A 27085-nucleotide genomic window follows, 5' to 3' on the forward strand; every position below is an offset into this window, starting at 1 on the left:
TGGATTAAAGCCTAGTGGGATTCTGAAACAGATTTCTCACTCTGTCCTCTGCTAATATTTTTCCAAACTGCTTTTTTGGCAATCTTTTCCTTTTTGCACCCAGTTTTCCCTGTAAATGAGCAGTGAAATTCCAAAGGACTCTATCAGGAGTTAAAATCACTCAGTATATATTTGCCAGCGCATGCAGTATTTATTTTTAAACAGTGCCAAAAGTGTTTATAGATAGAAACAACAGGACAACCCATAATTAAATAACTGTTTCTGCTACATCTGCTATTTAGCAACTTGAAGGAAAATAATTTCCCAACAACAAATAGGAATGGTCAAGAAAGCTCTCAAGTTTGGGCCCATTATTACCATATAAAACAACATATTAGTTGCTTAGCTACCAATCATAAAAGAAGGCCAATTAAAAATGAAAGAATCTTAACTAGCTGCATGGAATATAAAAGTGAAAAGTTAAAAGCTGTCAGGTGGTTAGTGGAGAGAATACTGAGCAGTGATTGACAAACTGGGCTTGCTTTGCTTCAAATTTGGCTTTGATTCAATAAATGATTGACACACTGATGTCATCTGAAATAGCAGATTGTGCTTTGGAGAGGCTATTTAGCAGCCCATTGATTGACAGGTTACTAAAATTGTCCCATGGACAGAGGTAACCAAACAGAGCTATATTTTGACAGGTGGGCTTTTTTTTTTTCCACCTGTATTTGCTATACCATTTATATTAAAAGCAGAAGTAGAGAAAGGACCATAAAAGTGTCATTCAATCTCCATGAAAATGGCTCGATGGTTCCTTTTGTAATATTGCTCCACAAACCTAAAATTCCATTCCCCTGTTAAATATCCCTTTTTTTTTTTTTTAATGGAAAACCCTAAAAGCAAACCTGAACAACCTCAGATTTCTCTCTCAGAGAGCCTTTGCACAGCGAGCTTCACAAAGCAGAGAAAAGTAACAACCAAACACTTTCCCAACAAATCCCAAAGCTCAGTTGGCTGGGAATGAGGCACCACCTCAGCCTGGCACTCCTCACTCCCAGGAGATGAAGAGGGGCTGGGTCACACCTGAATTTGGGCTCTCCAGCCCTGAGGGAGTTTGCAGAAGCCCTTGGAGCAGCTGGGAGAGCACAGAACCATGGAAGGAGAACACCACAGGTGCTCCCAAGTGCCTCATCACAAAGGCACCAAAGAGAGACACAAAAAACTCCCAGGCTTTTCTTTAATCAAAGAGAAACCACACAGCATTTTTACTAAATAACCACAATCCACACTGTTAGCCTTCACACTCCCAAAAAAGCCAACATTTCCACCTTTTAGCACTCTGATTTTTGATGCTTTTAACACAAACCCAATTATTATTGTTTAACAATAAATCTTGTTGTTTCTGAACACCTTACTTTTCATTCCTAAATTTCCAGTTAAGAAAACTACTTTTCCTCACAATTTTTACACTTTGTGCTTTAGACTTCCACATAACTTTCACATTTCTGAGAGGTTTTTTTTATAACTTTTAGTCATTTCTACAGAAAACTCTTTGCTTTCCATATCCAGCTTCTCAATTTTTTGTGATCCACCGATAAAACACCATTTTTTTAAAACTAAAAATGCATTGGTCACAGAGAAAACATTAAACATGTTACCAGCTTAGGCACAAACACTGAAGTTCAGCACTTGAGTTTGCAGGCAAATCTACAAACTTGAGTTTCTCCCTGCTTATGGAGAGAAAGAAATTCTTTTTTTCCTTCAGAGAAATTCCTTCACAGAACAAATTCAAACCAGACCACAGAGGAAGCACAAGAAAAATCCAAGTGATCATCATTTACCTGAGAGGGTGATGTGCAGAGGTGAGAGGGGATGAGCAGTGGAAAGGGAAAACCCCCCTGGAGCAGCCTGAAGCTGCCAAAAGCGAGCACTCCCTGCTGGATCACTGAAATAGGGGGAACTGCAGCCTCTCTTCAGATGGAATTGGAAACACCTGGAGCCAATCCCACCCAGAAATGCAGCTTCAGGCCCAGGTGCAAATGTTCTCATGAACGTGCAGAGAAAACTTTGGGAAGTTCTCTAGAAAAAACCCGTTGCTTTCCTTTAGTTTTCACATTTTGCTTTTTGGACTTTAGCTTTCTGCTGTACAAATCTTCGGTCCTTGTATCAGTTTATTAAAATTACATTTCCATTTAAACAGTTTGATGACTTGAAATTAAGCATTTTGTCCCCTTTAGTGGCTCTAGAGTTTCAGTTAAACTTTCTCAGCATTGTTTATTAAACAAATGTGCTTGGTATGTGTAAACTGTGTTTGTCCATTTATCTTTCCTTGACGTGGAAAAAACTCCCAGGATGACTTGGGGGACATGAGACAAGTGACAGTTTGGGGAATTACAAATTTTTAAAGTATTTATTGCCTCACCTTTTCCCCATTTAAAAGAGACACAATCCTGGAGGCTTTACAAAGCACCACTACCATTTTTGAGCAGTATTATTTTACAGCTATATCAATTATTCCAATTTTTAGCATAAATTTATTCTGTAGCTATAAATAATAAAAATAATCATACTATTAAAACACAAAAAATTCACTGCTGGCATCATGGGCAGCCAAACAGAGTCCCTGTGCTGTTCAATTCCTCGTTTCAAATTAAGCTTTGCAAAGTCATATTTTGGATTCCCTGGGAAAAAAACCCTGATATCATCTTCAAACTTCTCCTTTGCAGCAGCCACGCAGGCATTGCATAAAACATCCCCATTTATAATTTGAACACTCAAAGTTTATTTTTAAGAATCTACTAAAACAGATTTTTCAATGAAACCCGGTATTTTAAGAAAAAAGAACTGGAAGAACACTGCCTCCTTGATGATGCTTTTTCCCCTTAAAAATGGCAGGTTTCAGGTATTTTTTTTAAATTATGTCTTTTTCTAAAGACTTGTTGAAGTCCATTTCTGCCCAGTTCCAGCTAATTGTTATTATCTTCAAAAATCCTTACTATCTTGCTGTTTTTAAAGAAAGAAAATAAATGCACCAGTCCAAGTCCCTGCTGATCAAGGACTTGTTACCCACTGAAGAAAATAGGAGGTTTGTGGATTGTGGCCTGAACAATTTTAGATCCAACTAATTTAATTAGCTGCTTTTGCTGGTTGATTGGGAAATGATATCACAGATCTCACGTGCCGTACTCAGCTCAGAAAAAGCAGAGTGCTTATTTCTGTTTTCTTCAAACTGGAGACTTGCTGTGAGTTAAGGAAGGGGAGATTCAGTTCTGAAACTGAAAGCTTGCAGGCTGTTTCAGTCTTTGCAAGACTGGATTCTAAATTCTGGAGCTGGGATGTGATGGTTAAAGGACGCAGGGTGTGCTGGGTGTGGAGCTCTGAGCTGGTGACACCGGGGGAGATGAACCCCAGATGTGGCTGGAGAAGGTGGCTGCAGCCAGAGCTCTGCAAACCCCTGCACTGCTTGAAATTCTGCTTGCTTGGCCCCAAAAGATGAGTTTTTGCAGTGAGATGGGAGCTCAAACCCCAGGGCCTGTTTGGCACCCGAAGGGTAAATCCTGTAGTGAAGATCAGAAGGCAAAGAGCTCTGGAAATGCTGCCATGACTCAGAGCAGAAATGGTTTGTGATAACAGCATTTCATCCCAGGAGGTGAAATAGAACCTTCCCTACCACCCCACCAACCTTATCTGTGCACAGACAAAGGGGAAAAAGAATTCTGCCCCCGTGCTGCTGTTCCACCCCTCTGTGGGGAAAAGGACAAGGCTACAGCACGGCAAGGAATATTCTTACAAAAGCAAAATCCCAAATAAATATTCTATAAACAAATGGATACAGGTCTAAGGGTAAAAAAATGCAGCAAAAACTTATCTGAGTTCCTCACAGCGACCATGAACACACAGGGAAAGAATTCCAAAGAGAAAGTCACCAAATGAGATACAACTCGAAGGAACATAATAAGGAGAAAGTGTTTGGTAAGTGCCTTCTCTATGCAGGAAAAGACCCAGGAAAGATTACATCTGTCACTCAGCAAAGGGAGAAAGCTTCTGACAGATCACCCTAAGAAAGCCTTTTTTACTTTCATCTTCGCTCTGGGAATCAGCTGTGATCAGATTGCAAAAATAATCAGGGCCAGTGTCAGAGGAGGGTGAGCTCTGGCTGAAGGAGGAGGAGAGTTTCGAGAGCACTTAGAAAGCACAGAGAAAAGGTCAGGACATTAAACAGCTCTTAGAAGAGCCTCAGGACTACCAGTGGCCATCCCTGAAGTCTTGTGGAGGCCAAACAGTTTCCATTAAAGAGCTCCAGGATCATCAAGTCCAAGCTATGACTGATGTCCACCTTGTCACCAGCCCAGAGCACCCAGTGCCACGTTCCTTAGAAACCTCCAGGGATGGGCACTCCAAACCTCCCTGGACAGCCCCTTCCAAGGCCTGACCGCCCTTTCCATGGAGAAATTCCTCCTGATGTCCAGCCTCAGGCCATTTTCCCTTGTCCTGTCCCTGTTCCCAGGTGACACATCCTACAGATGACTTGCAGGGGGTTGGAAGAGGTAGGAAAATCTCACTCCAGAATTATTCCCTCACAGTCCATTGTCAGGCTGGAATAATGTCTGGAGTGTGTCCTGGGCCTGGCAGTATCCAATCCTTTTATTAATGTCTCAGGAGGTGGAACAGCAGATATTGAGCAGCAGATCTGCAGATGGTACCGAGCCAGGGGGGACGGCAGCAGCCTCTGAAGGCAGCATTGTAATCCAGAACGAGCCTGACAAATTGCAGGAACACTCGGAAAAAATAGGATGCAATTCAAGATGAATCAGTGCAAAGTTGTCACTGATGCATAATCAACTGCTCAAATATAGGATGGGGACAACTGATTACAAAGCAGTTCTGCAGGAAAGCAGCTGGGGCTGCACTGAATCAGAAGCTCCCCGTGAGTCAACGGTGTCATGCTGCTGCAGAAAGGGCGGGTGTCAAACTGGGACATGTAAACAGCAGTGTCATGTGTTAGACATGTGAAGTGATCCCACTCGCTGCTGGGGAGGTGGAAAACACAGTCCAGCAGCCAGGTTTCGGCACTGCACCTCAAATCCTTCATTGTCCAGCCACGGAGCAAGGGAGGGCCAGGGAATGTGATGTGTAAGGGATGGCTGAAGAAGTGGGGATGGTTTGGGGAGTGGGGGTAACACATCTGCAAAGATGGTAGAAACTGCCTCAAAGAGGAAGGAAAGAAAGTGTTCTCCATTGTATTTGAGAAGGCCCCAGAAAGAAACAGTTTTCCAACAGCAGGATAATTTTTATTATGGTACAGCCACTGGAAGAGGCTGCCCAGAGGAGCTGCTGAATCTGTATTGTGTTGGTCAAACGTGCATCAATGGAAGGAGCACAGTTAAAGCTGTTCCTAGGCAGGGACTGCAACAGATCTACAGGGTTCTCTATTTTCTCTAAGGAGCCCTCAGTTTGTCCTCAAGTTGATTCTTCCAAAATCTTTGTAACCCAAATACTTTTAAAAACAATTTTCCTCTAATAATTCTAAGAAGAAAAAGGTAAACACTGAGGCTGACAATGCCATTAACTGGCAATACTGAAAAGTTTTTATTTATCAAATCAAATATTTCTAATCCTTTCTTTGTTTGCAGGACTTGTCAGAATTTCCACTTTTTCCTTCTCTGAAGTGGTAGGCAAAGTGTGAAAGGGGTCACCAACACTGTGAATTTCATTCAAGAGGAGTTGTGTACCTACACATATATATAACTTCTAGAGGGGAAAAAAGGAAGGGAAGAAAAAGATCCCCACGTTTAATTATCAGCAGAACAGTCACTGAAAGAAAGACAGACAACAAAAATAAGTAAGATAAAACACTGCAAGTCACACAGCTGAGCTTGTTGTGACTACAGGAGATGGGAGCTGTTATCAGAGTCAGGTACGCAAAGAGCATTTGGCCCTTTATTGTGCTCAGAAGTGGCTGTAAACTTTCCTGTAAGCCACAACAAATCACACACGTTAGGCTGGAAAATCGGACCCAAACCAGCCCAAAACTGCAGTGAGAGAGGATTTCCACAATCCCAGGTCGCACTGTTGCTCCGTGTAATCTGCACCTAACCAAGAAATTGAAAATCCTCTAAGAACATACCTACTTGATTGTATATTGCTATATTTGGGGGGAAAAAATTCCTTCTGGATCCCAGTGGGGAATTCAGCTCATGCCCTGAAGCATGAGATTTGATTACTCTTTTTTGAACATGCATAACTGCCATTGCTATTACTGGTCATAACATTTTGTCAGGAAAGAGAAATATTATTCTGCAATGTAATAAAAATAGATAAAATTCAATATAGCTTCAGAATCATTTGCTGCATTTCCAAAGTAAACATTAAGCACCCATCGAGATTATTCCATTGGATAAGCCAAGGAAGCCTCCAGTGCTATCTGTTCATTTTATTATCTCTAATTTTCAAGAGTGCAAAAATGCTTTCAGTAAATATTATGGGTTCTTCCTGTGCTGAAAGAGATGCTAAATGACCTTCACCAACTTCGTTATAAATAACAGGAGCAGGGAGCACATGAACACTGGGTAGTTCCAGCTCTATTCAAACCCATCAGCCAATTCTGACCGGTGGATAAAAACGGACACCAGACTCCGCTTGCTTTTTTTCCCCCTTCTTCATAATCCCAGCCCAGTTCCCTCTTGAAAGGCATTCTGTTCTGTCAGCCATAATGGCATCTGCTGGTGGAGACAGGAAGCCATAAATCTGTAGGGTTCCTCTCGACCAAGCCTTGTTAATGCTCCCATTTATCACCGAGGATAGGGTGCCATCTCACTGCTGCTCCACTCACAAGTCCATCTCCTCCACTCCCCTTTCCCCAAGGAGTAACCATTTAGAACAGCGACTTTCTCATCGTGCGTGTGGAGGCTGCGAGCGGCGCTGACACAAATCCCATCCCCGGTGCGTACGTCTGGATTGGAGCCACGACTCTGGAGAACAATAGAGCTGCTCCTCTGGTCCCAGAGCACGCTGAGCTGCTGCCCTGCCCCAAGCACAGCTCCTGCCTGTGCACCTTGCACAGGAGCAGCACGTGGAGGGGTTAAAACAGGAGGGCACTCTGGTGTTTGCCACCGAGTGTCCCGACACACACATTGTGCCCCGTGCTTTGGGAGAAATCCTACTAAAACATCACAGTGTGAAACAGGATTTAATACACAATCCTTCTTGATAAGCATTCTATCGGAGGTTCAGCACCTTTCTGTGCAGCCACAGAGGAGAGGAAACAGAAAACCAGCCAGGGGTGTCCGCAGTTTTTGGATTCGTGAACCAGCATGCAGAAAATGAAGGGTTCCAAATCTCAGATCAAGACACACAAAATGTGAGAAGAAAATCCAAGTTTGCCACCCTGTGCTGGACTACCTGATCCAGGTCCAGGCTGCACTTTTCAAGCCAGGGAGCGTGTCATTTCTCCTCATCCCAGGGCAGGGATAATTGTCCCCCTGCTGTGGCCCCTCCTGGCCCTGTGTTTACACCTGCCTGGGCTGGAGACAGAGCAGAAATCCCTGGTGTGCAGCAGCAGCGTTTCACATGTGCTGCACACAGGTATCAGAGATCCCCACAACTCCCACCCATTCAGGCAGAGCTGCTCACTCCCAGGTGAGTTATGCCAGGCAGAAGTGGAAAAATGAGTATTTTATAGTAGTGTTATCCTATTTTATCTTTCAAACTAAGCATTTGCTTGCACCAATAAATACTTTGCTATTGCATATTAAAATTGCTGGAGTTCGTACAGGGAAGGCTATCAAATAATTTCAGTGAAAGCAGTTTGGGGGACACTTTCATAAACACAGCCTTGGTGTTGGGCTGCTGAACACAAAGGTCACCTGGGGGCTGCAGGCCTGTGCCTTGCAGGTGGCCCAGTGACACCGGCTACAACACAGCAGCTCTTGCTGGTGCTTTGAAACAGACATTGTATTTGAGGGGGAATGCAAATGATTCCTATTAAACCAAACAGTTTCATTAGAAAGAGTCAAATGCCAAAACAGAAAAGAAAAAAGGGGGAAAACAAAAAGAAAAATACTAAAAAAGGAAAAGGTAAAAACTCAGTTCTACAACAACCTCTTGGTTTAAGATATGGAGTATCACAAATGCCACTTCTGGGAGATTTATACAAATTATAGTCGAATATATAGAAATTAGTCTATCCTTTCCAACCCCAAATCACATTTAAACCCTCAAGGTGTTCACAGCAGATGGGGAAAAAAACCCATCCTAAAGCTGAAAGAATGAATGGGGCAGGGGAAGTTGTCTTTGTGTGTCTTAGGGACCAACACTGTCTGAAGCTCCAGTGCCACCTGTCCTCCTGGGCCTGGCACTTTGGTGGGGCTCTGAAACGGTGACAAACTGCTCGGTCGGAGGGGACACATTTGGGTTCCCATGAGGGTGCAGCAGCACCTGACGGATGTACCTGATTCTCCCTAAATGCAGTGCCAGGGGAAATTCGGGAAGCAGAAGGGTTTCACTCAAAGTTCACTGAGCTTTGATGTCCAATCCTCTGATCCCTTCGTGTTCCTACAGCTGGGACACCTCAGGGTGCAGAGTGAGGGCAGGGAAGGGACCTGGTCACCAGCCCCGCGCTATCCACAGGCGGGAGGGAGCACCTGAGAGAGCATCCCCCGGTCCCCGGGCACACCTGAGAGAGCATCCCCCGGTCCCCAGCTCCGGGCACACCTGAGAGAGCATCCCCCGGCAGCCGCGGGCAGCCCAGCGGCAGGAGCGCACCCGCCCGTCCATCGGGATCACTGCTGCAAATCCCTCTTTTCCCTTGGAACCGCCCCGGCTCGGGTGGAACGCGCGGAGGGCGCTGCCCCCCGGCCCCGGCTGCCCGCAGCGCCCTCCCTTGGGAAGCGCATCCCGCGGGGCCGGGGGGATCACATCCCCTGGAGCCGGGGGGATCACATCCCCTGGGGCCGGGGGATCACATCCCCTGGGGCCGAGGGGATCACATCCCATGGGGGATCACATCCCATGGGGCCGGGGGGATCGCATCCCATGGGGGATCACATCCCCTGGGGCCGGGGGGATCACATCCCCTGGGGCCGGGGGGATCGCATCCCATGGGGGATCACATCCCATGGGGCCGGGGGGATCTCATCCCATGGGGCCGGGGGGATCACATCCCATGGGGCCGGGGGGATCACATCCCCTGGGGGATCACATCCCCTGGGGCCGGGGGTATCGCATCCCCTGGGGGATCACATCCCCTGGGGCATCACATCCCCTGGGGCCGGGGATGATCACATCCCCTGGGGCCGGGGGGATCACATCCCATGGGGCCGGGGGTGATCGCATCCCCCGGGGCCGGGGATGGTCCCGCGTGGGGAGGGGACGGCCCCGAAGCGGCAGTGGTCCCGCACATGGAGGGGATGGTCCCGCGTCGGGGGGTGGTCCCGTATGGGGGGGGGGGGGGTGTCCCCGGGAGGGGAGGGGGTTTGGACAGGAGGTGTCCCCGGGAGGGGAGGGGGTTTGGAGAGGAGGTATCCCCGGGAGGGGAGGGGGTTTGGACAGGAGGTATCCCCGGGAGGGGAGGGGGTTTGGAGAGGAGGTGTCCCCGCATGGGGAGCGGTGTCCCCGCATGGGGAGCGGTGTCCCCGCATGGGGAGCGGTGTCCCCGGGAGGCGGCGGGGCGGCGGCGGGCGCGGTGCCGGCGCCCTGTCTCTTTAATGAAGGGCTCTGCCGCCCGGCTGCGCGGAGTAAATTTCCTCCTGTCATCGGGTCGCGGAGGAGGAGTTTGTTAATGTTCAGTTTGCTCGGCGGATCGATGTTCGCTGGCATCGCCTCGCCCTGCCTGTGTGTGCGTGTGCGCGCGTGTGTGTGCGGCGCGCGTGTGTGTGTGTGCGTGTGCGCGCGTGTGCCCGCGCGCGGGGGGTGCGTGTGCGCGCGTGTGAGTGCGGATCCCACATTTCCTCCCATCCCGAGCCTCCCTGTCCGCTCCCACATCACTCACTGCCTGGCATCTGACAGCACGGAACCTGCGCCGCTCCGCACACACACACACACATCACACACACACCGCGCACACCCGGGCACCGCTCCGCCATACGGCTCTGCGAGGAGGAGGAGGACAGGACAGGGAAGGGAGGAAGCAGCCAGCCCCACAGTCTCTCCAGAGCTGCCTTTTTAATATATACAGATCTATTTTGTTATTTATTTATTACCGTTCTCTGGCACTGTGGGCGCCTTTCATTTGCTCCTGAGCTTGGATGTTTGAATCAAAGCAAAGCAAGTGTTGCAACAGTTAAAAAAAAAAAAAAAAAAAAAAAAGCCAACCAGAAAAAAAAAAAAAAAAAGAGAGAGAGAGAGAGAAAGAGAGAAACCTAGATCTCTAAAATAAAATAAAAACCAAACAGGTTCCTATCAGTGAAGTGAAGAGGAGGGGGGCAGGGGAGGCTTGAGGGGGGTGCTGGGGAAGCAGCTGAGAGGCAGAGGAACACGGCTCAGGAGCGTCTCAGGGCTCTCGGATCTGGGGACAGAAGTGAGATTGGAGAAAGTAGAGCGATGCCAAGGAGGAAACAGCAAGCACCCAAACGGGCTGCAGGTAAGGAGAAGCCATCCACTTACACAGCCTCCGTCTCTCCACTCCTTCCACTCCTACCCCCCATCTTTATTATTATTTAGGGTCACCCTTGCTTTTCCGGGCTGGATCTTTATTTATTTATCCCCCCTCCCCCTCCCTTTCCCTCGGTTAGTCCGTGGAGCCAGTTTCATTCCTTATTGCGAGGTTTAGCAGTGCCACGGGCTGTCCCCTCGCCCTCCGCCGCTGCCCCCGGCTCGCTGCCGCCGCCGCCGCCGCTCCCGCTGCCGCTGCCCTGCCCAAACTTTTCCCCCCAACTTTCTTCCCTCGGCTCCCCTTCTCCCCCTGCCCGAACCGAAAGCGCTCACGTTTCCTTTTGCTTCTCGCTTTAGGATAGATTTTTTTTTTAATATTTTTTTTTTAATTTTTTTTTCGCCGTTCTGGTTTTCCCCCCTTCCGGTGGCTTTCGCTTTGGATCCGCGCGTTTCGCGAAGTGGGTCGGGGTGTTTAATCTTTTATTTCGCCGTATTTCTGGTGGCAGTTCTGGCCGGGTGTGTGTGAGAGAGAGAGCGCTGTGTGTGCCTGAAATAGTACAGGGACTCTCTCTGCTGATGAACCCGGTGGGGAAGTTCAGCCTTTGATCATCAGTGGTGAAAATTGCAACAGGAAATAAAATGAAACGTTCTGACTGTTAGAAGACAATCCACATTTTCAAATCAAATCCTTCTTTTGTTTCGTAGCCGAGTTTATATATTGGCACATGCCAAGTGGTTTTGCAATTTTTTATTTTTTTTTTTTTTAAACAGAAGAAAATAGTTTGCAACTTTGGAAGTGTTTTGTTTGTCGTTGTAGGGTGTTCTTTTTCTTTTGGGGGCCAAGAAAAAGAAACAGACGAGTGGGTCTGTATAGTAAATCTTTTCAAAGAGTTTTCTTTCAGGCTCCTTAATTGCTTTTTATTTTTATTTTTTTTTAATAGAGTGGTGGGGTTTTGTTTCTGGAAGCGCAATATGGAAGTTCATTTTTCTTCTGCCAGACCCACCCACTGAAAAATCAGCTTTCCAGTTGATTGCCAGCTTTGATTTGACATTTGATTGATCACCTGTCATCTTGCTGCCTTTGATCTATTCATTCTTGATATATATCAATAAATCACTCACCATGGTAACCCAAGTGCCAATGACGTAAGGCTTGCCCTCTAGATTCTCTTAGCCAGACATGCACAATTATTATCTTGTTTGGCTTTTAATGTAGGCGGGTTTTTTCCCTTCTTTTTTCCCTTTGTGTCCTTCCTCGGATTAGTTCTTTAAAGAAAACTCGTATTCGATGCCTTTACTCTAAAAATTTCCCCTCGCCCTCGTGAATATTTCCTGGGTGTAGCACAGCAAATGTGGGACAAAACGTATGGGCAAGTTTAGTGGCACACTTGAATAAACTTTGCGAAGTCGTGCTTGGGATCCGTGCAGGGGGAAATGTCACCCCAGAGAAACTGGGACACGCAGAACTTTTATCAACTCACAGCTTTGGCTGCTTTTCTTTGGGTGCAGGACAATGGGCTGCAGGCAGAAGCTTTTGGGATGTGCCCAGTGAATGTACCTATGCAGGTTGGGATTCCTGGCAGGCAAAGCTCCCAAATTTATGGTAATCTCCATAAACAGCAGTTCTGCTAGAAATTCTCCTATAAATATATATATATATATATATATATATATATGTGTGTGTGTGTGTGTGTTTGGGAGAACTCTGCTATCAGAGTCGCTGTTATTATTTTCTTCACCGAGAGGTTTGATCTGAATAAGGCATTCACGTTTTCAACTTGCAGGATAAATAAATAGCTGTTTTTTCATGGATGCTGATCGGCACAGTGACAGTGCTAGAACTGCTCCTTTTTTCTCTCTGTCAGGAATATGAGGCTTCATTTTATTTGGGTTTCAAAGTCGGATTTTCACTTGGAAGGTGTGTAGAATCTTTTCGTGGCAGGGGCACCGTGTTCTTTTTTAGAAACGTAGGATACAGTAAGTAAATTTTTGCGAGCAAAGCCCGTGCTGTTGTTTCCTGGGGTTTCCCTGCTGAGATACAGTAAGAGATGTTTTTATCCAGGATCCTGCAGCATTTTTGAGATCTTAATGACAAGGGAGAAGCTCGTATGACCACAATTAGATCTCTCCTTTCTCATTCTCATGATAAAATGTGCATTGCTCTTCAGTGGTGCATTTCTTTGATTAGATTTCTCCTTAGATCAATGTTGTTTCAGGTGAGCAAAACCCTGCAAATGCAGTCCAGTTTCAGCCAGCAGAACTATTTGAAGTAGGTTTATACATTTGCAATAGTTCTCCTGCTTTGAAGTTGTATTTGTGTGTTTGTGGGGGGTAGGGGGGAGTTTCAAAGAGCAGACGTGCCTGTTGTATATAGTTCTTAAAACTGACTTTCATTTTCAGGGATAATACTGAGGTTCTGTTTTGTATGGTGAAAAAATACCTCAAAGTGACAGGAGACAGACTGTGCAATAAGAAATGAATCTCTCATCAAGGCTGATAGCAAAGCTCCTTAGTCCTTTTATTTAAAGGAGTTAATACATTATATATTACTTAATTTTCACTTTTATTTATTTTTAGTTGTACAAGTTCAAAGGTATCAGTTGCACTACATTTTGTCTTGATGGCAGCAGAGATATTGAAGAGAAGTTTGCAACTTTTAGTTTCTTCAGATAGTTCACCTCTAAGGGAAGAAAAATGATAAGCCTTATGATTCTGGACATGCCTGCTTTTGTCATTGCTTAAAATTAAATACTATGCACAACTGTAAATAATTACTGCCATGCACTGACTTTGAAAGCAGGTTTCGAGTTTGATTAATGAATAATGTAAAGGTTAGAGAGAACCAGCGAGTGAATCAGAAGTGAAGTCCTGCTGTTAGATGAAAATCTATCTAGAGAAATATACATGGCAATTTTGTCCTTTTCTATTATTAATTTTAAGCCTTGTATTCCTAAGAAATATATTCCAGACCATTGTAATGAAACAAGGGAGTGTAATTGGATAAATGGGGCACTATTTATGTGTGATGATGGGGATTTCTGCTCTCCGATTACACTTTTAGAGCCACTTTATTTCACATCAACACCGAAACGATGTCAAAGCATTTCGATCTTTGCAGGGCCGAATCTTCCCTGAATCATCCCTGCTTTTTTGAGAGCCGTCATTTCCAAGTGGATAGTTCTTGAGGCAGGGAGTTGCAGCTCCTTCCATCAGTGCCTGCTTTAGGATGGGACCTGTGTTTGTGATAAACCCCCCGTTTGTGTTGGGGCTTTCACCCATCACAAAGGGCTTTACAAACCGGGCCGGATTCTTCTCCCGCTCAGGTGCAAATCAAACATCGCTTCCCTCGAAGCATCACTGAGTTCTGACTGCTCCTGTGAGCAAGAAGAGGCTCAGGCCCACAAAGTCCTTCATCCTTCAGCAAAACACAGCCACGTCTGGGGCAAAAGTCTCCTAACGATTCCATAACAAATGGTAATATATTAACAGAAGGGTGGAAAAAGGGTGGAAGCAAAGCAGAATTGCTATTCAGATTTTATTCCTAGGGGTATGAAATAGCTTTCAAACACAATTTCACTGGATTAAACTCTCCTTTCCCCTGCAGCTTGTTTAAATGTGCATATTTTATTTTGTGATCATGAATTGGTAGTTTGCTTTTTTTAAAGCCTGCGAAGAGGAATCTGGACTTAACGCCCTTTGCGGGTGAAATTTTGTATTTCTTCTTTTCTTTCTCTCTCAGCCCCAACAGACTAGCTAAGAACCAAAGCTGGGGAGAAGTACAGCAGGAGCAGGTCTCAGGCACATTTATTCTGTTTATTGGAGCTGTAGAATAACACGGGTTTGTTTTTGGAAGAGTCCTCATAGAACAGCAAGCAGAAGATGGTGAGCAGGGAGTTCTTTAAAGCTGCAGCTTGCACCTTAGTAGGAAAGGTTATTTAAACCAGAATTGTATTTAGAAAGTGAAATTCTGCTTGTGCAGAGAGAGCAGAGCAAATGACCAGCAAGGCTTGCTCTGTGGATTTCTGTAGCGAAAAGCAGTGAGATATCTCTGTAAACGTAACCAGGAGCACTGTGGCTGCTCCAGGATTATTTGTGTATCCTTTATAACGGGGCAATGGCAGCAGATTCCAGGGAAGCAGTGCTGAATGAAACTGTAGAAATGGCAGCACTGTTTTGTTTCAACATCCTCCAGAAAAGCAACTGCACATCAAAACCACCTAAACAGTTCATGCCTCAGAACCCTTCACTTACAGTGCACATCACGATACTGACAGATGACAAAAAAGCCAAGGTGTTCACAAACAAGAGGAGCCTTTAAATCCTGGTTAATTAAATATATTCCAAAATAGGTACTTTTGCAACTAAAGAGGCACCAAAATTAGTCGCCATCTGCGTTAAATTCTGCAGTCGGCTCCTAAGCCCAAAGCTGCTCAGAAATTTTTTTTCCCCATGTCAGAACTCAGGCCTGAACAGGACAAATTGATATCACGTTAATTTTGGTGCCTGTTTCCCTATTTCAATTTTCCTCTCGTTTATCCAAGCCCAGTATATCCCCACTACCTGAAGAGCGGGGTGCACCCAGAGTTCAGCCCCTGTGACTGCGAAACAAAGGACATTTCCATCAGCAAATGACACAATTTTACAGCACTTTTGAAAGCATGTCCCTTGTCAGAAATTCTAGTGCATAAATGCTCTCCCTCTTCCGTGCTCGCCCATTTTCTCCAAACCGGCAGGATTTTGGAAATTTCCTCCCGGAGCTTTCTCCTCCTGATTTTTGCTCTCGTTATCAGCACCCACCTCAAGGAGCTGTTTCCCCTGGCAGAGGTCCCCGGAGTCCCTCGGTAGCACAGGGCCAGGGTGAGCTTTTCTGCCGTCATTTCCCTTCCCATCCCGATGAGGACATCACTCCCAGAGAGCAACTCCAGACTCGCGGAGAAAAAAAAGCTGTCAGTTGCTGTGGCTGCAATTCCCAACTTAGCAGCAGCAGAGGGAATGGAACTGTACTCTATCAATTACAGTTGGAACCAGAGGCTAAACACTTATTGTGTTAAGCTATTGTGCAGATCTTAAGAGCTCAAATGTAAAAAAAATATCATGTCAGCTGGTGGAGGGGAGAATAAGGCCTGGATCTTCCACTGGGTGACGTATTATTAGCAAAGGCAAAGTAAAATTATTCAGATTCTGTTTAATGCCTCTCGGGTTGAGATGTGTGTGCCACATTCTGCCTTAAAAAGGGGGGATCCTACAGACTTTACTGCCAGAATAAGCCTTTGTTTTTCCCTCTTCTCTGCAAAATGAAAATATTTGTGAAGTTTTACCTCCAAAGCGTGCTCACGCAAGCAGAGAGACATTTTCATTTGTCTCCCAATCTGATACAGGAGCCAAGTGGAACCACATTACACTCCGAGCTGAAATCTTCCATTTCATTCATGCAAGAGCAGGGATTTTTCATTACCTATTTAATTACAATCATTTACATGAGAGTGGGCCCAGTTCAGCAGCTCTTACTCAGCACTTTGCTTCAGTGGGTGATTGGCCTGTGCAAGGACTGTCTGTGTAAGACTGGGTTCTTCAGCTACAAAATTCAATATATATGTTCCTGGAGAAGCATTCTGCCTCTGAAGAGGAACCAGATTCTTCCATTAAACTTTAAATCCAGGGACAGTTCTGCTTGGAACTTCTGTTCCTAACGCTTTAAGCTATTCTTTCCTGAAGGCTGCATGACTGAGATATTCTGCTTGCTCGGCCAGCTTCCCTCCCCAGTCACGTTTCCATGCTCTGTGTTAATTACTGAGCACTGGCTCTGGGTACCAGGAGGTGAGATGGGCTTTGTAAAAATCCTTTTTTAAGGCACGGTGTTCGTGTTGTGCACAGGGGCGGCAGCTCTCGAGAAAATGCCTGAAAATGGGCTTGCAAATCCAAAGCCTGAAAGTTCCATGTGCTATTAGGGGCTAAAAGCAGTTATTTCTCATTAAGGTGGCTTCTCACACAGGACTGTTGGCACAGAGTAATTCTATAACCGTGTTATAATAACGGCTTCTGCAACTCGAAGTACCTTGACAGCAAACTGTGTATTTTTTAAGGTTTCAAGGAGAAGAGCATCACAGAAGCACAGTGTTTCCCATTAGATTTACACATCCCTCTTTAACTGGTGCTGGCTCTTCATCCATTACCTTGTGAGCTTTCTCAGGCAAAAAAAAAAAAAAAAAAGAAGTGGAAAAACTGGTCTTCTGATCTAAGTGTTGCATTAAGTGTTTCATTTAGAAAAATGAAGAGAATCTTTGTTTCCCTAAAAGAAATGTTTTTCCCCTTTGCCCTAGGAAAAAGAAAGGCACAACAATAGCTTCAAAATGACAGGATCTGATTGTGAAAAATACAGAGTTTCTGACTGCAGCTCCTGATGGTCCCAAGTATTGGTAAAATTCCACAGTTAAATAGAACAAACAGTCCTAAATGTCTGGGAAACAGATCCTTTTCAGTCATGCACACATCCATACCTGCAAGGAGGGGAGAAAAGTGCCTGTCGGGGAGAGGGATGCACCTGGAGAGCTCGTGTGTTCAGAGCAGATTTTCATTATTGCCCCAATATTTGCCCAGATGATAAAACTCTGCTGTTAGGACTTGTGTCCCCTGAAAATTCTTCATTAGGGTTTATTTTCTTTAAACCTCCAGCTCCTGGAGTCTGATGATGATTATGCAAGTGTCCAATATGCATTTTAAAAGGAAATTTATTTCAAACTGCTTACTCTGGAGAACTTGAAAACAAGCAGGCTAGAAGTTCTTACACAGAAGAAAAATGTCTTGATTCTCAAAGTGCCTGTTTTTAACTTACCATCATTTTCAGCCAGTCTCATGATTTTTGAGGTTGTGCTTTGTGCTTTTTGTACAAACAAGGTTGGCAGTATTGCTTCTGCCTGATGCTGGTGATGAACTGGTGTGTGTGTCTGGGTGTATAATTATAGACGTACACACACATAATATCAGTAAACAAAATACTGAACATAATGATGGAGTGGAGCTGCGTGAATTGGAGCTCTGGCTTTGTATTGCCATAAACAAAGCAGTTCTGAGAGCTCAGACCATCGGTTCTTGAGGAGTGACTTTCAATTGAAGTTTCCTGGAGATTGTTTTTAGTGGCAATTAAATCTAGAAAGTTAATAGGCAGTAACTGCTCTTTATAGGATAAATACTACGAGGAATGCACAGCCTACCTTTTTCCCAGATATAATCAGGCTGAACTTTATTGAAAAAAAATTTACAACTAGCAACATTAATGCTGTATTTTTATTGTATTAATGCAAATGAGATGCTGACTTCGTTCTTTCATCTCCGTGGCTTGTATCTATTAGAGCTGTATCTTATTCCTTTCTGTGTCTTTTCTCCCTGTGTTCTGTAAACTGCTTTCCTCTAATGATACTGAGGCTCATTAGAGTTACTCCCAATGCTAAAGAGAAACATCCTGAGCTCTGGATGGCTGTGGAAAAGCACAACTACCGAGTATATGGGGAAAACTAATCCGGATCAAGCCCTGCATCCCCGTTCTGGGAAACCTTTAAAATTGATGGGTCAAAGTGGGAGAGAAAGCTTCCAGGAAGGACTGTGTGCTGCAAAGAACAGGTCATTTTGAACTCACAGCCCTACCTGACAAAGATAAAAAGCAATAAAGTTTTAAGGAGCTCACTGGCTCTTCCTGCATCTCTCTCAAAAGACTCATTTAATTGAAAAGCTTGTTGTGCTTGTTTTTATGCATGTAAAACAGAAAAGGGGCAATTTTGCACAGGGCCTAATATTCCAGCACAATATAATTGGAACTCTTCCTGCCTGCTTTTTAAGTCTCTCTGTTCATATAAAATTAAGACCCACTTATCTTAAATTGTAGTAAATCTCATTCAATATTGGTTTCATAACTTAAAAAAGGCTGTTACATATTCCCAAAGCAACTTTGCCGAAGTGATATTGGGTCTGTTTATGTGGAATCGGTGCAGAATTTCTATTGAAAAAAGGAAAAGCTTATAGCTCTTGTTTTTAATGAAAATAATTAAATTCTCGAGAATACCTTGATAGCTCAGAATTATTTTTTTTTTCCTAGTGAAACTCTGCTTAGAGATTGGAATGAAAATCTGCACATTGGTGCAGTTTGGCGTGTGCAGACAACAACCTTATTTCTATCACTCTCCCTGCACTTGGACAGAAGTAATTTCTATTTTCCATAGAAAGATTTTACTCTGAATTTTACATATACAAGTTTATTTTTTTTTGTGTGTGAATTGCACGGCGAAGCACCAACACGATTTATAGGGTCTGCAATTTTCTTTGTACATATAGGAAGAACTCATTTGCTTCCCGCAGGGCGAGTGGACTTCACAGGAAAGCGCCGGGTCTTTTATGATTTTATGTTTTGTATCGAAGAAACATAACCTTGTGCCAGCTCCTCTGTTGGTCCACCAAAATTATTTTTTTTAAGTGTTTTTCAGCCATGTCATAACATACATAAGCACAGTACTGGTAGCATTAAATTAACACGTGAAAGGAGAAAGAAGCTAAGTACTTATATTGATCATCTGTAGCGTTAAATGCTAAAAAAATTAAAAGCTTTCCAGTGCTTTTGATTAGCTGCATGGATCCTGCTCATATTTGTGTCCTTTGTTAGGCAGTGGAGCAATATTTCTTCACACTTAGCAGGTTTCTTCCCTGGATTTCTTGCTGATGCTCCTCAGAATAACCCCGGTGATGTGGAATATTTCCCCTCGGTTGTACAGAAAGGCAAATTGAACCCGGGAGGTTTTACCTGATTTGCTCAAGGTCAAACAGCGTTTGCTCCCAATTCCCTGCTCGAGGTACTAGATCACATTTCTATCATCAGAGCATTTCCAGGAGGGAAACCTGGGAGAAGAGGGAACAGCCCAGCTGGGACCCTGGGGAAGGTGGAAATGCAGTTTCATCCCTCCCATGCAGTTCCCTGTGCTGGAGGAAAAAGCCACTTTGCTCGTGGCCAGGAGCTCCCAAAAACAGGAGGGCTCATGGTTTGGGAAAGCAGAGCTCTCTTAATTCTAACATGCCAAGGGAGATTGACTAGGCAAGAGTTTTAGGCAGAATAATCAAGTTTTTAACATTCCAGGTTTTGGTCAGTGGGAAGTTCCAGGACTGGAGAATTTGGTTTCTTTTACTTTCCTTCCCATAAACTGTTCTGCATTTCTTTGGCAGAGCTGGATGTGACTGTCTATAAAGCATTGCCCTGAGAAATATGTAAAAGCTGGTGTAATTGCAGCTGAACAGGCCAAACACTTTCTCCTCCACCCAGGCTGCCAGAGGTGATTGCAATTCTCTGGTGATAGAGCTTGAGGCTCAACTTCCAGTCCTGAGGGTCTAAATCCTTACATGGGCAGCTAAAGAGAGACCTGAATTTTCAAAAGCCTTTAGCACCAAATTCCCATGGACATCCCTCAGCTCCCTCTCTTGTGTAAACTGGAATTGGGCCTCGATCAAGGGCACTTTTATGTTGTTTCCCCAGACTGGAGATGTATGTATTGCCTATGGAAGAAATATGGTGCAGGTAATAGCCTCTGGATTCATTAAGGATTGTTTATGTTTATTTTCACACCGTATTACCTTTCAGCAATGGTTGTTTCAGCCATTATATTGACAGGAACTGCGAATAAATCTTGGGTAAAATAGGGCTGCTCTGCCTTACCTGGGAGAGCACCTGCTACCCCTCGAGCAGAGGTGCTGAATCACCAGGTAGGGCTTTCTTCTCCAGAGCTGGGGACTTGGGAAGCTCTCCCATGGCTCCTTTTCATGTGGAAATTAATGCTTGCCTCTATTTCTGAATAGTAGGTTATTAGAGTTAGTATGCAAATTCCCAGGATGGGAATTTGTCTCTCGTTGATAATTGATATAATAATATATATTTTTAGTGGTCCAAAGTCCTTGAGCTCAAGCCTTGTATACGTAATTTCTGTTTATTTCTTACTGTTATTAACTGTAATTTAGTTGTTGGCGCCTTTCATTGCCTTAGATTGAAGGGAGTGTCTCTCCCCATTGCCCCTCCATAAACAATGCCCTCTCAGGGTTCCTTCTCCTGTATCCTTGCCCAGACATTTCCTAGCCTGTCAAATACTGTCATTTTATTCCTTACAGATCATTCCCAGTACGTCTCCTGTTGCACACACAAATAAGGAACAAATGCAATCAGGATGCATCATCGTTTAGCATAACAAATAAAAGCCGATCTGTGCAGATTTGCCTTAAAGTGTCTCTTAATATGTATTGTCAAAATGTCTGAAGATGTCTCTTACTCATAAGCGTTTAATTATTTGTGACAATTAAACTAATATTCAGAGCAGGGGAAAAAAAAAATTAACGGATTAAATATTTTCTCTTGTCAAAAGCTAACAAAACATCACCTGGCAGAGCAAACTCTTTAAATTTTGTGCTTCAAGCAGACCTTAGAAAGGAAAAAGGGCCAGAACCAAATTACAGGGCCTGGATTTGCGATGGAATTTGAGGAAACTGTATTTTTAAAACTAGACCAAAATTTAAGGGCACATCATTAAAGCATATATCAGTAATGAGCAGCTGAATACCTGATGATTAAAAAAGAGTTTCTATCAATTTTTAAATCAGTGCTGAAATTTATGGCCAAGGGCTGCTCTGACTGAATCAGGGACTCAGACCTGGGATTTTTAGCCATGCCTGGTTATTGTTTTACTGGTGCATGAGAAAAAACAGCTCGAATAGTACAGCACAAGTCATCAGCCTTTTCTGTGCTTGGAATGACGGATGTATTTGTTTTTTTGTTTTTTGTCTGATGAGCTCTTTCTCCATCTTTTTGCTCAGACTGGAGAGGAAAGGTGCAGTGGATGGGGCAGGACAAGTAGCCAAGACTGGTGCCCAGGGCTCAGCATCTTCACCTGCCTGGCAGGCCTTGAATGTGGTAAAAGTTCAGATGTGTGATAATAAAAAAGGGGGGGAAAATAGGGAAGATCTTGAAAAGAGCAGAAAACCAGAGTGGTTCTTGAGAGCACTGCTGTGTGGATATGGAAGCACTGGATAGCCGAGGGCACGGCAGCAATAACTTCTGTATTATGGGCTCAGCAGTTCTGATAGTCCAGATTGGTTGGGGTTTCCTGCTGAGAAGTTTGATTTCTACTGGTTCTAATGTTTCCAGTTCTGAGCTGCTCGAAGCAACCATTTCCATTATTAAAATCTGTGTTTTCTTTCTTAAAACGTTCTTCCTGTAATTTAGGGTAGGATGTTATTTGGCAAAAAATTAGAAGACGTTCATCAGGGTTTATTTCAAAGCTGTGGGACCACTGAGCTTTCTGGCAGTGACGTGAACATTTTTCAGAGATATCTTCTGCTTTCCCTGAGAAAATCCACCCAAATTTGTCTGACTTATAAAGCCTAAAAGTTGCTGTTGCCAAAGAATTTTTAGAAGGTGACACAGCATTCTCCAACGTGCCATCCCCACCACACATGCTCTGTTCTTGGTTTCTCTTTTTCAATTCCATTCCCTTAAAAACGTTTCAGCTGGGGATAAGTAGGACAATGGCTGCAGGGGCAGCGATGGGTCCGAGCAGTCGAAGGAGAAAGAAAAGGCTTTGTTTGTGTTTAGCTGGAGTCCAGGCCTTGAGGGAGGAAGCAGAGAAATTTAGGGAGCAGAACGTGGCCATGCAGGGGCAGAGTGCATGAAATTATCCAATATTCACAGAAAGCAGGGGTAAACTCGTGTGCATGACTTCATCGCCTGCTCGGTGTAGAGCACCATGGTGACCATGAGCTCCTGCCCGGATCAGCCCTACCTGGAATCCAGTGTGGCTCCACACGTGTGACTCCCAGCTGGATTTCCCAAAGCCTGTACTCATGGACACCTCACAGAGAGAAGGGATGTGTGTGTGAAATCCACCCCACCATGGGGAGCAAATCCTGCCGTGCCGTGCTGGGCTGGCTGCGCCAGGCCTGAGGGGCCGCCATGGCTCGGTAGACCCGGCGTGCGTGAGGCGGGACCTCCTTCTGTGGGGAAAAAGTCAAAAAAATCCCTTAAACCCGTCCAGAGCTGTGCCCCCCATGGCAGCTGAATGGCAGAGATGAGATCCCACCCATAGGCACGGTGCAGGCAGCTCAAGAAAAGTGCAAAACCCAATGGAAAGGAGGAAAATTCCGATTCCTGGTGTGGGAGCAAGGAGAAGATGATGCCAGGCAGGCCCAGGGCTGCCCTTGGATGGCAGAGCCAAGAGGAGAGTGGAAGAGCTCAGGCAGCAGATGGAGAGGTTGGTGACCCGATACAGAATGTGTGGCAATGGTATATTTGTGGTGTATTTATATTTTTGGTGCATTTGGGAGGTGCTGATGTGTGGCACAGGGGCGTTGGTCAGTGGCGGCGCCAGGCCTGGCATGGCTGGGGTGGCTCAGGCTGAACAGAGCGTGGGCACTCCGGGCAGTGAAGGGGCTGTGGTACAAAAGCACCTCAGAGACAACACAAAGAATCCTGCCAGGAGTTTTAACCACAGATATCTGCTCAGATAAAAGGCTTCTTAGTCTGAGAGCTCCTCTCTTGCCCCAACATGCCCATGGTGGAGGGCTGGTCCCTGGGTCGCTGTGTGGGTACCTACCCTGGGCCCCTGGGACTCTCACTTCAGTTTTACTCAGAGCCAGGGGTTTATTTTATTTTATTTCATTTCATTTTGTTTTGTTTACTGCCCTGTGGGAGTTTTTTTTCCTATAAATCTGATCTTTCTATCTGAAAGCCAGCAACAAAACTTGCATCGGGCTCAGTAGAGCAGGTTGCCTTCAGGTTATTGCACTGGTTTGTGTCACCTCCAGCATTTAAGTATTAAATAACTAAAATCCTGAGAATGTTAATCTAGAAAACAGTCATCCCTGCATTATTCTTGTGCTGTTTCGGTGAACTTATTAAAGGTTTTACAAACTTGTGATTTGGGTTAAACAAATGTAAATCATGTGGAGGAAGACTTGTGGGAAGGCAGAGGAATGTTATGATGCCATCAACATCTGGGTTTCAATTTGTTTGGATTAGGGACATTTTACCTTAACATTCCCAAACATGTGTGCTAAAATCCCTTCTTTCATTTTTTATCACCTATGAGGTACAGCCAGGCAGATTTTCAATTTGTGTGTGTGTGTGTGTTGAGGTAAAAGTGCTGAAATTTGTTTTTGCTGTGAGTGTACGAACAGTCTCATTTTTATATTAGTCCTCCCTCTTTATAATTGTTTGGAAACATTTTGATTCAGTTAAAATGCACTATTTCCAATATACAAAGTATGAGCTGGGGAACAAGGGAGCGATTACGAGTTTCTCCAAGGAAATAAGCATCTCTTAGCCATCATCCTGCAACTGGGAAAGTTCTAATACATGACATCTCTGTAATGTAACCTAATAATATTTTTTTTTTAACAGTGATGTAATGGGGAGAGTGACCTGGACTTTGTAAAAGTTCTCCTACTTACTTCAGATTCCCAAGGGCAATGTAACATTCTAGACAGTGTTTTATATGCCCTGATTAAAATGTAACATATTTTTGCATTTCCTGTGCAGTGACCTGTTAGTGCTCATAGACAGAACACTTAAAGTACAGTTACAAGGAGACATTTCCAAATGTGCCTAATATGGGCGAGTTTTTATAACATTCTTATTTCATTTGAAATTGCAGCTACAGCAGGAACCATTCAGACGGCGCATTGATTTAACTTTTTAATCCACTGTTTTGCTACGTCAAGTAAAATAAATGTTTGTTTTTAGCTCCCTTTTTTTGCATTGCTAAAACTCGTAACTACTTGCTCTAAGCTTGGGATTCTAAAGGGAGCTACATTATCTGAGATTTAAAGCTTGCTTTTTGTAGCTGCTTTCTCACAACTCCCCCAAGAAAAAAATACAAAAGTACAACTTTAGCAAAAAGGGCTTTTATATCTCTATCAATTATAGAAACACCAGCTGCAGTAGATTACAAATGTGTTTGGCTGATTGTGATGTTGTGTGGGGAAAACTGTCACAAGGAGCTGGATGCTGTTCTCCCCGGCAGCTCCGGGATGTCGCTCAGCTCCCCGGGCTCTGTTCCCCAGGCTCAGATCCCCGGGCTCTGCTCCCCAGGTTCTGCTCCCTGGGCTCTGCTCCCCAGGTTCTGCTCCCCAGGTTCTGCTCCCTGGGCTCTGCTCCCCAGGTTCAGCTCCCCAGGTTCTGCTCCCTGGGCTCTGCTCCCCAGGTTCTGCTCCCCAGGCTCTGTTCCCCAGGTTCTGCTCCCCAGGTTCTGCTCTCTGGGTTCTGCTCCCCAGGTTCTGCTCCCCAGGCTCAGCTCCCCAGGTTCTGCTCCCCAGGTTCTGCTCCCTGGGCTCTGCTCCCTGGGCTCTGCTCCCCAGGTTCTGCTCCCCAGGTTCTGCTCCCCAGGTTCTGCTCCCCAGGTTCTGCTCCCCGGGCTCAGCTCCCCAGGTTCTGCTCCCCAGGTTCAGCTCCCCAGGTTCTGCTCCCTGGGCTCTGCTCCCCAGGTTCAGCTCCCCAGGTTCTGCTCCCCAGGTTCTGCTCCCCAGGTTCTGCTCCCCAGGTTCTGCTCCCTGGGCTCTGCTCCCCAGGTTCTGCTCCCCAGGCTCAGCCCCCCCGGCTCCCAGCTGGGCTGGGCAGAAGCAGCAGCCTGCCCGGGCACTGCCAGGCTGCCCAGCCAGCTCTGAATGGAGCACACGCCCTGGCACTGGGAGGAAGGATGGAATGTGGGCACACGTGTGAACCGTGTGTCACTGTGTGCATGTGCTGCTCTGAGAGCTGGGGCAAAACCACACACACTGACCTGGGCCAGCAGCGCTCCACTCAATGTTCTTCTTTATTTTTTACATCCAAGATACTTTTGCTTTCTTGAAGAAGAAAGCAGGGGAAAAGGCACCACACAACAAAAATTGTTTGACCAGCCCATAAAGATAGAGTAGCTGGAAGTCATGGAGAAAAAGAATTACGATATCAAGACAGCAATGCGAGATGGGCAGTTTAGGATATTTGGTGCTGTTAAACTCAGGAGAAAATTAATGTCTCAACGTGTGTGCAGGTCATTATCACTCCACTAAAACTTGGCTACAAGGGTAGCAGCCCAAGGGCTCTCAGTTGCTTGTGCCTTGGTTACTGTGTCATTTATCTTACTGCGCTTTGGGTCACTCTGGGTGGACGTGGTTGGGCCCTGGTTTATTTTAACAAAGAGAGTCTGACATAGGAAAGTTTCATGTATACTTTACAGTGAAAATACAATTTTCTATTTTCATTTAATCCCAGGAATGTTGGCATTTTCCAGGCTGTCAAACAAATGAGTGCACTGGAGGACAGTTAGATGTGTCTGTCTAGTTCATCTATCTAATCTACCTCATTTCTAATGTGCCCATCACCACAGTGTCTAGGCAGAAAGTATCTGCCTTGCTTTTGCTTTTTGTCTTTATAGGCTGTGGTAACCTAATTGAGTCCTAAGAGCTTTTGGATTCATCTGCAAAAATAATAACAAAAACATTATCAGAATAATGATTCATATTTGTAGTCTTACTCAGAATTTCCCTTTCTCTTCTGAGTGTATTTGGTTAGTGGATTACTGTTGTTTTATCTAGAAGAGGTTATGCTTTAGAGGTGTATTAAATTGGAATTTTACTTGAGTCAGCAGTGAGTCAAAACTTCATTTGGGCTAGTAAAATGAATTCACTCATGTCTTCTAACTTCCTTCTGCTTTTCTCTGCAGAAGTTGACTTCATTTACTCAGCCACCCAGTTTAGCATCTGCATCTGTTCTCTGACCCCTTGTCATATAAACCATAGGTAAAGGTAATAAAAAGCAATGGAAATTGTGGCTTCGAAAATGTTATCTTCCTTTGGAAGCCCTGGTTTCTGTTACATTTAACTACTTCTCTCTGTGCCAATTAGCTAAAAAGGCATGGTAAGACTGAAGTGAGTGGTTTTTCAGGAGCAGAGGCCTTGCTGAGGGGAGATGAAGTGCTGCTGCTGATTTGCTGTGTCTGTCTGTGCACGTGGGTACCACGAGCTGCCTGTGCACGTGGGGAGAAGGTGCTGCAAGGGTCCCTGGTGTGCCAGCCCTGCAGTCACTGTGTGTCACTCACTGGTCACACTTCCTTTAGAAACCTGGCTGCAGTGCCATCAGCATGGCTCTGTGCCACCTTCTGCTTTTAAAAATGGGTCCAAGGAGTGACCAGGCCACAGCAGTCAATAAACTGGTGCTGGAGAGGCTGAATAACCAGCGTGGTGCTCACTGAGGGAAAGAGTTCACTGAAAACGCTGCAAACTCTCAGCTCTAATTGAATTTGATCTCAGCTGTACAGTTACATACAGCCCCTTTTCTACTCCTCTCCTGCTCCTGTGGAAAGTGTCTTTATAAAGCTGCCCCTCGAAGATAATTTCATTGAGAGCCAGACGTTGTCTACGTGACAGTGATTTCTAATCCCATCTGGACTGGCAGATCGCAGATTCCCAGCCCGTGGCCTCAGCCTGTAACACGAGTTCACACAAACACAGTAAAACC

The 27085-nt window shown here is 44.9% G+C and overlaps 1 protein-coding gene across 3 annotated transcripts in view; it reads left to right on the forward strand.

The window, feature by feature from the left end:
* Positions 1-10361: 10361 nt before the first annotated feature.
* The window catches only part of TSHZ2 (teashirt zinc finger homeobox 2), a 205719-nt gene continuing 188995 nt past the window's right edge, over positions 10362-27085 (forward strand). For all 3 annotated transcript variants that reach the window (XM_058850794.1, XM_058850795.1, XM_058850793.1), the window contains exon 1: positions 10362-10561. In XM_058850794.1, coding sequence (XP_058706777.1) covers positions 10522-10561 — 40 coding nt within the window. In that variant the 5' untranslated portion in view covers positions 10362-10521. The remainder of the gene's footprint in view (positions 10562-27085) is intronic.

Source organism: Poecile atricapillus, chromosome 15 (genome assembly GCF_030490865.1).
Source record: "Poecile atricapillus isolate bPoeAtr1 chromosome 15, bPoeAtr1.hap1, whole genome shotgun sequence".
NCBI lineage: Eukaryota > Metazoa > Chordata > Aves > Passeriformes > Paridae > Poecile > Poecile atricapillus.